We start from the raw sequence: 14,593 nt of genomic DNA on the forward strand, positions 1-14,593 counted from the left end.
AAACTCTCTCAGGAGTTCCCGTCGTGGCGCAGCAGAAACAAATCCGACCAGGAACCATGAGGTTTCAGGTTTGATCCCTGGCCTCCCTCAGTGGGTTAAGGATCCAGTGTTGCCGTGAGCTGTGGTGTAGGTCAAAGAAGCGGCTCGGATCTGATGTTGCTGTGGTTGTGGTGTAGGCCGGCATCTGTAGCTCCGATTTGACCCCTAGCCTGGGAACTTCCATATGACATGGGTACGGCCCTAAAAAAAAGGAAAAACTCTCTCAGTCCCTAATTTTATTCTTTGTCTTGGTTTGTAAAACACCCAAGTCTGGCAAGCACTCCTTGCCTGGCCCATCACCCCCCCACACCCCCCACACGGGGCTCCTTTAGTGCTACCATCACATCACATGAACCTGATTCAAGCTTCACTTTCCTTTAAAACCCTCATCACAGTCTCCAGTGACACCTGCTCAGGGCCTCCCTCCGCCGCATCGTGGACTCTTCGTGGACCTTCCAATTTAGCGGGCTCTCCTGCTCCCTGACCCCACGGCCCATCCGTCCTCACTCCTCCATACCCTCTCCCCTGCTGTTGTCCTGGCTGCAGTGTCACACGCCTTGCTTGTCTGCCTGTCTGCCTGTCTAAACCCACGTCTGGTTCAAGGCCCACCTTAGGTCCCCACAGTCACGTGGCCCTTGCCTTCCCTCGCCAGCATGACATCATGCCGTCACTCTGCACCCCGGGGGCTCTGGACTACCAAGGCATCACTCTTTTCAATAGGATGTGACTTTCTCCCTCAACAAGACTTTGTATGCTCTTTGTGCCCACAGCACACTCACAGGGTAACTAGCCCATGGAGCTTCATCAGAAACTGATAGGTGACTGGCAGTGTAGGCATTCCAATAGCCCTTCTTCAGGAGCAGCTTTGCTGGCCAGCCTTGTGCAAGCTTCTCATCACCTATTCATGCCTTAATTTAGATGTGGCCACTTGTCTGAAGGCACAAAATCAGGACTTCCAGGGCTTAACTGTGAGGCTGGGGCACTAAGATGCCAGCTTAACCCTCTGTCATTCTAACTGCAACTGCCTACAAAGGCTACTTGTATTTTTCTTTCCAAAAGAACCAAAGGCGAATAGGTGAGCATCTGAATGTGCAGCGCCCCGCGCTCTATGGCCCTGCGCTCAGCATCTTGTGATGGGAAATGCCTGCCCAGCAGGACAGGGAACGTGGGGTAAGCCAGTGAAAGAGCAGAGGCAAAGGTTGGAGAAATGCTTTCTGCGGGAGAAAGGTGACAGGCCTGCTTTAGATTGAATGGAGCCAGAAAACATAAACCAGTAAAGGGGTCGGAAAAGGGCAGGTGAGTGACAGCAGCGAGAATGAATCAGCAGAGTGCTGGCAGGTGGCATCATCTATATAAAGCCATCGTTCTCCACTTTAAGTCAAGCACTGTGATTTACAGAAGGGCTAAGAGACCTGGGTCCAGTGCATGAAAGTTCCAGTATGGCCCCGCTGTGGGATGCAAAGGGAGCCAGATCAAATCACCTAACCACATCATATTTTCATTTTTCCATCTGTAAAATGGGAAGGGGGCGGGGATAATGCAGTACCAAAGTGCCTTTTATAGAGGAGCATTCAGAAGGATGTTAATTCCTTTCTTAAATTATTTTATAGCTTCTTTTTTTCCTTCCAGTTTTATTGAGATATAATGGACAGACAGCACTGCGTGAGGGTAAGGTGTACAATGTACTGACCTGACTTACGTCCACCATGGAATGATTATCACAATAGGTTTAGTGACCATCCATCATCTCGTATAGATTCAACATTAAAGAAATAGAAAAAAACGCATGTTTTCCTTGTGCTGAGAACTCTTAGGATTTACTCTCTTAACTTTCATACCTAATGTACAGCAATCTTAATTATATTTATCACATCATACATTACATCTCTAGTACTTATTTGTCTTACAGTGTTAATTTCTTTAAAAGACGGTAACTTCTTCATCTTACTCCATGAGAGACAATAAAGTGATGCAAGAATTATGTCCGGGTGAAGATTGCACTTTAGGCCCTTTTGTCAGTAATTCTGTAACTCTGCTTTGCTGTATAAATAAACCTAGGCTTGTTTGTTTCTTCAAGAGTAATAATTTCTTCCAAAAGGCAATGACAGCAGTAAACCACGTTGGGTTTCTTTCATTGATGCCTTAATCTGCCAGGAGCATTTGGGTTGCTGGGGGGCGGGGGGGGGGGGGGGAGTCTGCTTTTTTATTTCAGCTCTGCCTTTTTTGGATCCAAACAATGATTGCACTTAATGGCGCATTTTCTTTCTCTCGGTTCCTCCATCGCCCGCCTCTCTCAGGAATGCCCGTTCCTGCCACTGGCTAAGCACCAAGGCACCTTGTCAGATCAAGTCAGTCCAAGCCACTATCTGACTGATACTGTCCCCAGTGAATTAATGGGGCCCGAACAAACGTCCAGTTCCTCCTTCCTCCTTCCTGCCTTCCCGTCTCCACCGTGACATTGACCTTGCTGCATTCTCTGCCTCGATTTCCTAGAATCTGCTCCTAATTACTGTTTTTTTCAAAGCTAATTTTACATTCTAAAAGCCCTCTATGCTTTTATTCTAAAATACTATTTAAGTACTTTTTTCTACCCCTTACTCCCTTGTCACTCCATGTTTACAACTGTTATTACAATCCTCTTCACTTTTTTCCCTCCCCTGGTAACTTCTGTCTTTCACCAGTAAGACTGTTTCTCTCCTATTTCTGCATCTAAGCTTATTTTAGGTAGGACATGGCTCACCTCTCCATTCACTTTGGCCTTTTATTAATGAAGCAGGCTTTGTATCAATATAAATTGCAATCTTAAGTTTATTTTTGTTCCAAGGAAGTCCCTGGTTTATCATCTAGAATTTGCATTTTTTTTTCCCTTTCTTCAAACCACATGGTCATTTTTGAAATTGTCTCTAGTGCTACTACAAATAGAAAAGTCACCAGGAAAATCAATTTTTTTTAGGAAAATGTTGGGTCCATAATGCATATTTATGACAATAGGGTAGCTTTTTAAGGTATACCCTAACATTTAAATTATAAGTCCCCCTTATATTCATATACTAAAAAGAGTGAGTGTTTAATAAAAAAGCAAATAGTCATTAATGTCAGAAAATATTACATCTCATCTCAGTAAACCTAATAAATCATCCTTCAAAATATTACCATCCCTACATCAGTATAGACAAGATTAGATTTCACCACCCCTGCCAGCAGTTAAGTCCCAATTTACAGTTATGAAGTATGTCAGTTCCTGAGAAATAAAGTCTTTAAAAGGCTTTGCTATATTAATTTGTGGAAGATGTCTCAAGATACTAAAAGAATATCTTTACATATGCAAAGACATATATGTACGTATACATGTGGCCTAACAAAGTCACTTCTTTTCGTAAGTCCACTACCACAGAGGGCAGAAATTCGCAAAACTTTGAGAACTGATACAGCAGTGAATTAAATCTGCTTTGTAGCAAATATGGAGAAATACTAAGAAATTTAATATCAGCAAACATGTTCCCTTTGAAACAGCAAATTAGATGTGCGGGAGGATTTTGGTCACACTTCAAAGGCTCGTATGCCGAGGTGGAGAGCTGTTCTGTTTACTCTTGCTCTCACCGGTGAGGCTTTTCTATGTTAAACAGGCTTTTGATTACTTCAAAGCATGTTTGAAGTCCTCACGCTGCACAGCTCATGCACAAAGACAAATACTCCCCCACATTTGCGCAGCTAACGTTGACCGCGCACTCTCCTCCAAGAAGCTCCTGCGGGTTCCCTCCCTAACGCCGATGCCTCTTTTCTTCAGCTATGACAGTGAGGGGCGTCTGACCAATGTGACCTTTCCAACTGGCGTGGTCACAAACCTTCACGGAGACATGGACAAGGCTATCACGGTGGACATTGAGTCCTCCAGCCGAGAAGAAGATGTCAGCATCACTTCCAACCTGTCTTCCATTGACTCCTTCTACACCATGGTCCAAGGTAAACACGAAAACACTTTTCACCTGATGCTTTTAGAACACGACTGGCCCCCGAGTAGAATGTGGCAACTCCCGTTTTCTAAGATGAACCAGGAAAGAGAACGTGAAAAGATAAATCTCTAGCGATATTGATGAACTAGTCCATTTCAGGGGCCAGGGGAGCACATCCAAAGCACGTAGAAGTTGCTGGGCCGGATCGAACCCACATCACAGCTGTGACTGAGCTGCTGCAGTGGCAATGCGAGATCCTTAACCTGCTGAGCCACAAGGGAGCTCCAGTGAACTAGTCTAATGTCTGAAAGTGGTGTTTATGTACATAGTTAAAATGACATAATCTCTGAAACAATCTATTAACCTAGAAATAGTGCCTTTCTTCATTCGCATTTAATGAAACAGTAATTCCCAGTCTTCATCTGCATCATTAGGCCCGTTTTTCACCATCGTCTACGGTTTTCCAAGTGTGTCATTGTCACTGCTGTGGAAGGACAGTAGTGTGAGCCAAGGCACTTCCTGGATCCGTGTGTAATGTAGTATTTGAATCTGCATCTCATGCCATCACTGGAGGTTTTATACCAAATTCCAAGTACCCATTTATGTAATATCTGGACTTTCTATTTTTTCCTTCAGTCTTATATGTCCACTATCTCCATGATGGAATCGCCTACCATTCCTTTTTGACCTAATCTTGAAAAAGCCTGTTTACAATGGCAGTTGCAATTATGAGGCCATAGCCTAAGACTAGCTGCTAAATTTGAGTTAAACTTCTTTGACTTATTTTTTTTTAACCAATTCTTTCAGGTAAGCTCTATAGTCATCTAAAATTAGTATTGCTTGAATTCCTTTCTTCCCCAAATGGTCTTATAATATTCAAAATTTTTAGATTGAGGCGACAGCCTATAATATTTTTACAAAATATAAAATGACTCCTGGAGTTCCCATTGTGGCTCATTAAGGACCTGATGTTGTTTCCATGAGGATGAAAGATTCGATCCCCGGTCTTTCTCAGTGGGTTAAGGAACTGGTGTTGCTGTAAGCTGCAGTATAGGTCGCAAATTCAGCTTGGATCCAGTGTAGAGGGGCTGTGGCATAGGCCTCCGCTGCGGCTCCATTTCCACCCCTAGCCTGGGAGCTTCCATATGTTGCAGGTGCGGCTGCAAAAAGAAAAAAAAAAAAAAAAAGACGACTCCCTTTTTTTGGCCACTCCGGCAACATATGGAAGTTCCCAGGCTAGGGATCGAACCCTTGCCACAGCAGCAACCTGAGCTGCTGCAGTGACAACGCCAAATCCTTAACCCACTATGCCACAGGGAACTCCCAGATGACTCCATTTAAAAAAAATCTATTTCAAGGAGAAATAGCACATTATATCTTTGATAGACAAGGTAGAGATATTAAATGGTTCAAAAGATCTTTAAGAAAGGACATAGAGATGGATATGTGGAGGGGTGTCTTCTAAGACCTTGGAGGTGACACACCAGCTTCCTGAAAGAGCACATACTTGGCTCTTCGCAAAATATTTACTGTACATTCTCTTGAGGTTGAGCCTTTATTTATTTCATCAGGCAGAATAGAAAAAGAAAGCTATTAAAGTTGAGAAGGACTTTAAATTCCCCTAAAGTTTGCCTTTAATATTCAGCCAAGCCTGTTACAACATGAGATGCCAGAAATCAATGTTGCTTTGTTATTTTCTGAAAGGATATCATTAGGTACTTTTTATTCCCTTTTAAATGGAGTTTGGTCAGTGTTTTAGAAATTCATCACTTCTAACCCCACAAGCAGTCAAGTGTTTAATCCACAAATATAGTTCTTTTTTTCTGCTTCTTGTTTGTAGATCAGTTAAGAAACAGCTACCAGATTGGTTATGATGGCTCCCTTCGAATAATCTACGCCAGTGGTCTGGATTCGCACTACCAAACAGAGCCGCACGTTCTGGCTGGCACCGCTAACCCGACAGTTGCCAAAAGAAATATGACTCTTCCTGGTGAAAACGGTCAGAATTTGGTGGAATGGAGATTCCGAAAAGAGCAAGCCCAAGGCAAGGTCAACGTCTTTGGTCGGAAGCTCAGGGTAAGTCAGCATCAGAGGGAGGTGACAGCCACCTGCCCTCCTTGTCCACGAGGGCAGGCGTGGGACACAGCTCCTGTTCATGCTCAGGGTAACCGTCCCTTCCTGCAGGAGTTACAGCCTCCCATCCAGCTGTCAGATCGTATAGAGGAAAAGCCAGCTATTTGAGAAAAGTGTTTTCTCACTGTAGCTCTGATTAAAAATCATTTCTTTCCAAGGAGTTTAGGATATTGCGTGTAGCATGATCCCAGATAGCCCAGATGGCAACTGATTCTTGTTTTGCTGGTATTACCTTAATAATCTTATGCTTGTTAACAATCTTATGCCCCTTCACCCACTCAGAAGTGATGGCTGGCTCATAAAGGGACAGGGATGAGTAAGAATTGTTTGAAATATAAGCATTCCGAGTCATAAATATATATATTGAAAGAGATGGGCTGACCATTGAGAGGTGGATTCTTCCTTTGCCTTCCCAATATTCTTCTCCCCTTTTGGGAGCCGCATCTGAAGCATATGGAAAGTTCTCAGCCTATGACACAGCCATAGCAACTCAGGATCCAAGCCGATTCTGCGAACTACACCGCAGCTCACGGCAGTGCTGGATCCTTAACCCACTGAGCAAGGCAAGGGATCAAACCCACATCCTCATGAATACTAGTTGAATTCCTTACCGCTGAGCCACAATGGGAACTCCCCCAATATTTTTAAAGTACAGTTTGGGTGCATAGAAGAATACCAGTGTCAGAACACATGACATGGAGTGTACCATTCTTTTTTTCAGCACCAAAAATGGTCAAATTATTATCATAACAGGCCAGCGTTGTTTACCAGGACAATCCTTCAGGGTCAGAAACAGCTACTACCTATTGTCTCTGGCTAATTCTAAGAAATAGGAATGAAGTAAAAAGAATCAGTAAGGCAAAGACAAACTGTCCAACTTACAGGGTATATTCCTTTTTTTGGGGGGGGGTCTTTTTATGGCTGCACTCGAGGCATATGGAAGTTCCCAGGGTAGAGGTCGAATGGGAGCTGCACAGCAACATAGAATCTGAGCCACATCTACGACCTACACCACAGCTCACAGCAATGCCAGATCCTTAACCCACTGAGCGAGGCCAGGGGTCTAACCTGTATCCTCATGCTAGTTGGGTTCATTACCACTGAGCCACGATGGGAACTCCACAGGCTATGTTCTAATTGCACTTCTGTTTCAAGGCAGGGGTTGGGACTCTAAATACATGATCATTTGGAACCAGCACTGTCTGTTCCCACTTCTCCCATGTCCCAGCCATGGTAGCCAGGATGCTCCAGCCCCAGGGCCCTGGATCAGCAGTCTGGCAGTTAGGAACTGGGGTGAGGTTATTACATGAGAATCGAGAATTAAAAGTAATAGGACAGCAGAGGAAAGAAGAACAAAATTAGGGTGGAAAGTAGAGTGATTGGGGGAAAAAAAAACAGATCCAGGCTCATTTTAGGATCCCTTTCAGAGGGTCTTGGTCCCTTGCCAGAGTCAACCCCAGCTCCAGCCTTGTCTTCTCTTGAACCAAGGAATCAAGCTGCCCACAGGCCTGCCTGCTGCTGCCACTGACCCCTGCCCCTGGGCTCTACTTCCTTGGGCCACTGCACATTGGGAAAATACGGCTTCTAGATCAGCTCCACGTTTTACTAATAATAAACCTTATGGGAAAACCATAACATCTATAAAGCTCATTTTCCTCATCCATAGGATGCTATCCATGTTATATTAATAATATACTACTTAGATAATATCCTAACATTATGACAGAGACATGATGTAGACTAGCTTTATTATGGATAAATATAATTTGTGTTTCACACAATCACTACAGAATCAAATGAGACAATGTGAAAGTCCTATGAAAACCAAGGTTGTGATGGCATATTCCATCACCCTAACCCAGAGGATCTGAACCACGTGCACAGTGGGCCTTTATACCCACCCAACAGGGGAACAGGAAAGTAATGTTTCACTCACTGGTTAGGAAAACAGTGGTGCAAAGGAGGAAAGATTATGAGAAAGGCTTTGCCCAGAAACTGACCACATCACACGTGGCCCACTGTTCTTTGAGGCAAACTAGTCTAAGGGTATCCTTTTTTTCCTTTTTAACACTGCTTTTCTAGAATAAATAGGAAGTAAGACGAGTAGAGGAAAAGAGGAAAAATCCGATTTTGAATCTCTGGTTCTCAGCCTGATTCTAAATGAAGAAAAAACACCTCCTTTGGAAAGGAAAAGACCAAAGCAGACAGGCATGGGTGTCAGTGTCTTTCTAAACAGCAGAACCACAACGCATCGGCAAGCCATTTCAGAAAATATACTATTTAAAACGGCCTGTTCTGTCCCACTGAAAGGAGATTTCCAGCTGATCGTGTGATTGCTCACATAGAGACGATGCCAGGATCACAAGGGAGGGTTTCTTATTTTCAAGATGAGATTGGAAGTGCCAGCTCTGACTGCTAATTTCAGTCCTCTGTGGATTCTAAGAGAGAAAGTCTAGATAGAGAGTGAGGGTGTGAAAATCTGGTTTGAGGACCGGACCTGGAAGCTGCCAAATTAGGGAACAGAGGAGGAAGGGGGAGGAAGACGTGCAGACACCAGGCTGGGGCCTGGGAATCAGGAATCAGAGTCGGAATCAGTCCCCAAAGGATGGGTGTTTTTACTCCATCCTTTGCTGAAACGGAGGCTGTCTCCTCTCTCATCTTTCATTACCTCCTAGCAGAAAGTTCTTCTCATTTTTAAGTTATTTGCCTAAATTTGGCTAGGGGCCTGACACAGGGTGGGCACTCAAATATTTATTCAGTAAATGAAAGAATGATGACAGGCCAGGATATGGATTATTTCATGGCCTCTAGATCTTTCTAACAGAGGACCTGTGGGAATAGCACATGCTGCAAACATTTGACTGCAGGAAACAAACCTAACGCTAGACTAAATAGATCACATGGATGTAATAGATATAACACCAGGTAGAGTGGCTGAAAAGCAAAAAAAAAAAAAAAAAAAAAAAAAAGGCAAGAACTAAAAAAGGAAAAATTATACAAGAAACTAGCAACAGGACAAACATTTTCTGTGAAACAGTGCCTTTAGGGAAAGGGAGTTGGATACATAGGAATAACCACCAAATGAAATCATGGTAAAGCTGGTAGAAAAAGAGGATGTAGATTAAACACTTCTGGAGTTCCCATTCTGGCTCAGTGGTTAACGAACCCGACTAGCATCCATGAGGACATGGGTTCGATCCCTGGCCTCACTCAGTGGGCTAAGGATCTGGCATTGCCATGAGCTGTGGTGTAGGTCACAGACATAGCTCGGATCCCTAGTTGCTGTGACTGTGGTGTAGGCCGTCAGCTACAGCTCCAATTCGACCCCTAGCCTGGGAACTTCCATATGCCCAGGTGTGGCCCTAAATAAGGCAAAAAAAAAGAAAGAAAGAAAAGATTAAACAGTTCCTTAACTTATTATTTCTTTGTAGCTGCTTTTTTTTTTCCTTTTCAGCTGCACCCACAGCATATAGAAGTTCCTGGGCTGGGGATCAAACCTTTGATGCTACAGAGACAATGATGCTGTCCACAGTGGGAACCTCTGTAGCTACATGTATTTTTGGTTTTGTTTGCTTTTTAGTGCTGCACTTGCGGCACATGGAGGTTCCCAGGCTAGGGGTTGAATCTGAGCTGCAGCTGCCGGCCTACACCATAGCCACAGCAGCTCAGGATCCAAGCTGCGTCTGTGACCTACATCGCAGCTCCAGGCAGCACAAGATCCTTAACCCACTGATCGAGGCCAGGGATGGAACCTAAGGCCTCATGGATCCTAGTCAGGTTTGTTAACTGCTAAGCCACAAAGGGAACTCCTGTAGCCATGTTTTTTTAAAAAGACACGCATAATAGTTGCTTGTCTTTGTCTTATGATATTTGGTAAATATTCCTAATTTTTTTCAGTGTTGAACTTTGGAACCAGCCTTCAATCAGATCCTAAAAAATGGTATGGCATTCTAATGATAAAATTCATCTAAACTTGTCCAGAATTCTGATACTTAAAAGAAAACATTTACCGGATTATTTGAAAAAGAAATTCTCAACGCATGAAAGCCAAAAATGTGTTTCACGGCATACGTAAATATGATGATATATTTCAGTTCTTATTATGCCAGTGACCTTGCTGTGATGTCCTGTGTGTCACTTTAATCTGAGTGCCTTGGCCTGGAGTGGGAAGAGACAGCAGTTAGCATGCGCTGCCATGTGGAGGGACATAAAACCAGCTACAGACAGTAGATGTTCTAACAGGGACAACGGGGAGCCTGAGAGATGTCTCTGAGATTCCAAATATGTGAATATTTGTGCTTTATTTTTTTATTATTATTATTTTTTTTTTTTAGGTCTGCACTCGCGGCATATGGAGGTTCCCAGGCTAGGGGTCTAATAGGAACTATAGCTGCTGGCTTGCACCACAGCCACAGCAACGCCAGATCCGAGCCTCGTCTGCCACCTACAACAGCACAGCTCACAGCAACGCCGGATCCTTAACCCACTGAGCGGAGGCCAGAGATCAAACCCACAGCCTCATGGTTCTTAGTTGGGTTCCGTTTCTGCTGCACCATGACGGGAACTCCCCACTTGTGCGTTATGTCGTCAAACACAAAGGCATCGTTTCACCTCTTTATGCCTCAGTTTTTCAAGCATTCCAGAGGGAGAATAACCAGCCCTGTCCCAGTATCAAAGGGATGTTTTAATTAATTGCAGTCACACAGGACATGGTCTTTGGAAATGGTGATTTTTCATGCTTGCTTACTTACAGGAAATGCTGTATATCATGAAGGGATTCATGGTGATCTCTTATCCAGATGCAACATTTGGGTTTATTTTGATGTAGCTGGAGGTCTAATAACCATCTGATAGAAGGTTTTTCATTCTGGGGTGAACTGCTCAATTTAGCTTGACTTTTTTAATATATTAAAAGTACTTATTAAAAGGCCACTGGGGCACAGAAGAATGCTGGTCCTTTATAATTGTACAAAAAGAAAAGTTAAAGAATTGCCATGATTTCATACAGGTATACATACCTAAGCAGGACTATGTCCCAGACAGAAATGTCCCTTGCCCTTGGCACCTTGTCTGGAACACCCAAAGGAGAATGTTCGGGCATGTTTGAGAGGGACAGAAAAAAAAAAAAAGATCTCTTAGTATCTTCTGAAATATATACATAGTGTATAAAAATGGTCCCTGCCTGGACTCATTAAGAATGATTAAAACCTTGGCTGATGAGGGGAATCTGGAGAAAAACACAGCCGCATTCTAATTTTTTCCTCATTTCTTCAGTGGAGGACACAAGAAAGGCATTTGTCTGGATACAAAAAGAAATTTTAACTGCTGTCCAGATGTTTGGTCTCTTCGGTGTTTCTAGAGGTTTCCACAGAATGACACGCTTGGTGTGGCAGCTCACACCATCGCAGCGTTTGACAGTCACCTGGACGCTTCGGTGGTGCTGTGTTGCCGTGGTCACCAACCAGAGAAATAACTCGGGATCCCAGCAGGGAAGTGCAGGTGGTGCAAAGGCAGGGGGTGGGGTAGACCTGCCTTTGGGCCCTTTTCCCTGCAGTCACTGAACAGTCATACCAGATCTATAGTCCAGAGTTTGTATTCTCCACCCAGAGGAGAATAAAGGAGGGCTAAGGATGGCAATAAAGAATTGAGATACAAATTAAAATGAATACAAGTAAAACAGAACAGATGGGGCAAGGCTGTGGGCCGCACAGGCCAGGGAAACTACATGGCAGTCTTGCTCAGCTGTTCGTGGCCTGGAATAACCTGAAGAAGGAAAAAGGAGGAGGGCAAACCTAAACGCTCTAGGGGTTTGGGGTTTTTTTTCCTCTTTCAATCACAATGTGAGAAACACAAGTGCCCCAGGAAACCATTTAAGTTATGTAAAGCCTCTTCTTAAGGCATCACACATGTTGTGCAAATAGAAGCGCAAGTGCTGGATTCTGCCAGACTTTTAAAATATATATCTGTAACATTAGCTAGTAGCTTCTTTCCATGGTACACAAGGCATTCTGCAGACCTGAATTTGGTCAAGACTCACAAAATTCAGACAGAACGCCAGGCAACTAATCTGCGGACATTTCCACTTGGGAAGGTGGAAGCCCATAAAGCCTTCACCTGGCTGGTCAGAATCTATAAAATCACTGGAAGAGATTCACATTGTGGCTCAATGATAACAAACCCAACTAGTATCCATGAGGATGCGGGTTGGATCCCCGGCCCCACTCAGTGGCTTAAGGATCCAGCATTGCCACCAGCTATGATGTAGGTCACAGATGAGGCTCAGATCCCGTGTTGCTGTGGCTGTGGTGCAGGCTGGCAGCTGCGGCTCCGATTGGTCCCCTAGCCCAGAACAGGTTCGGCTCCAGGAAAGAAAAAAAAAACCTTTTAACAATCCAAACAGTTAAGGCCCATTTTGGTATGGACAAGCCACCATTCCCACAAAGATGAAGTAAAAAAAAAATCAAAGAATGGATTGGCTTGGTCTGCAGAAACTGCAGAATTTAACCAAGGCCACACGTCCACTGCAGTAACAAGTGCCCTGAACCACAGACGGTAACAGCCAGATGTAGGCAGAGATGCTGCGCGTGGGGCAGAGCCACACAGAGATCCTATGACAACAACACGGTGCTAGATTTGTAAAGGAAGCACAGTGGTCAGACCGTGGAGATGTGGGAGTGAAAGATCTGAGGTCCTTGCCAGTTAACCAGATGTGATCAAAGAAAAAGGCATACCAAAAAATGGCGACATTTCAGCACTTGGCCAAAAGCAATGATCATGTTTGTAACCTCCTGCTATTTAAACTAATTAATAATTTACAGTAATGTGGGTTCCAGCTTCTACTTAACTGCTCTTCAAAGGGCTGGAATCACATTTACCACCGTTTTATTTAATGTAGCCATGATTAATCTAGTAAGCAATTATTTCCCAGTGTCTGGGGGGGGGGGGGCGGGACTTTGAATAATTTGCCAAGAGGTTGTGTTTACTACCTTCGTATCTTCTGAGCAAACTTTAAAGCAAATACATTTCGGCATTTTTCTTATCAGTGGCTTAAGTTTACAAAATTTAATTGAAAAGGTTTTGAACAAATGCCAGGCTGTCTTTCTGCTTAATGAAACCTTTTAAAAGAGCAGTTAATCTACTGCCTTGCACTTGTACCCAAGAAGTTGCTAAATTAATTTACTGACAAAGAGAATCAATCATCATAAATGGTGTTTAAACAATAGCGGGGACCCTGAAGAGTAATAAGGGGCCAGTATTGGAACAGCGTGATTTATTTTATCATCTTGTTTGTGCTGTAACAGGTTAATGGCAGAAACCTCCTTTCAGTTGACTTTGATCGAACAACAAAGACAGAAAAGATCTATGATGACCACCGTAAATTTCTGCTGAGGATCGCTTACGACACGTCAGGGCATCCAACCCTCTGGCTGCCCAGCAGCAAACTGATGGCCGTCAATGTCACCTACTCGTCCACGGGTCAAATTGCCAGCATCCAGCGAGGAACTACGAGCGAGAAAGTAGATTATGATGGGCAGGGGAGAATCGTTTCCAGGGTTTTTGCTGACGGTAAAACGTGGAGTTACACGTACTTGGAAAAGGTATGCCTGAACATAGAGGATGAGCACAGGGCAGCAATGGTTGGTGTTTTCCAGGAATCACTCCAGAGCGTGGCGGGGGCGGGGCAGGGGCACATGTTTGAGCTCTGGTTAGTATTCTCGGTGTCCACCTGTAAGTCCCATCGGTCTGGCAGTGATGAATCTCTGCATTAGCCAAGGTGTTTCTCCTTAGTTAAGCTCTACTGTCTGAGACCCTTTTAAGTGATTTGTGCTGTAAACAAACAAGCAACAACACGGTCCCCCTGCCAAGCTCATAAGTCAACCACATTCACAAATTGCACCTTGAGTGTTCATGTCATTTGTAAATCATCTCTGTGCGAGCACTTTCATTTGAGAAAGAGCCTTAAGTTTGCACAGTTAAAGCTGTCGGTTTTGTGTTGCTGCGTTTGGACATAACAGAAAGAAGCAGGTAGGTCCTATTGATGCATTATTAACCAGAGGGGGCTGTGTTTTAGAAAGCCATGTTTCTGGTCCCCTGTAGCATCTCCCTTTTCTTCTGCATGTAAGTTTGGAATTCGCAGAGGAAACCCAGAATATATAGAATGGATAAACAACAAAGGTCCTACTGTATAGCACAGGGAACTGTATTTACTATCCTGTGATAAACCATAATGGAAAAGAATATGAAAAAGAAGGTATATTTATGTACTGATTCACCCTGCTGTACAGCAGAAATTAACACAACATGGTAAATCAACTCTACTTGAAAAAACTAAAAATTAAACAAATTTTTTTTTTGGATTTCAAACAATTTTTTATATTTGAAACAAAAATAAAGGGAACCCATCCTTCATAACCTATGCACAGTACCAAAAATGACTTAAAGTTACATGGGTGTAGCATGCTGGGTCG

At 43.7% G+C, this 14,593-nt stretch overlaps 1 protein-coding gene across 20 annotated transcripts in view; it reads left to right on the forward strand.

Moving 5' to 3' along the window:
• The window catches only part of TENM3 (teneurin transmembrane protein 3), a 2,583,558-nt gene that overhangs the window by 2,555,308 nt on the left and 13,657 nt on the right, over positions 1 to 14,593 (forward strand). For all 20 annotated transcript variants that reach the window (XM_021076354.1, XM_021076353.1, XM_021076364.1 and 17 more), the window contains 3 exons: positions 3,827 to 4,002; positions 5,833 to 6,068; positions 13,427 to 13,723. In XM_021076354.1, the coding sequence (XP_020932013.1) occupies positions 3,827 to 4,002; positions 5,833 to 6,068; positions 13,427 to 13,723 (709 nt within the window). The remainder of the gene's footprint in view (positions 1 to 3,826; positions 4,003 to 5,832; positions 6,069 to 13,426; positions 13,724 to 14,593) is intronic.

The sequence above is a fragment of the Sus scrofa genome, chromosome 15 (assembly GCF_000003025.6).
Source record: "Sus scrofa isolate TJ Tabasco breed Duroc chromosome 15, Sscrofa11.1, whole genome shotgun sequence".
NCBI lineage: Eukaryota > Metazoa > Chordata > Mammalia > Artiodactyla > Suidae > Sus > Sus scrofa.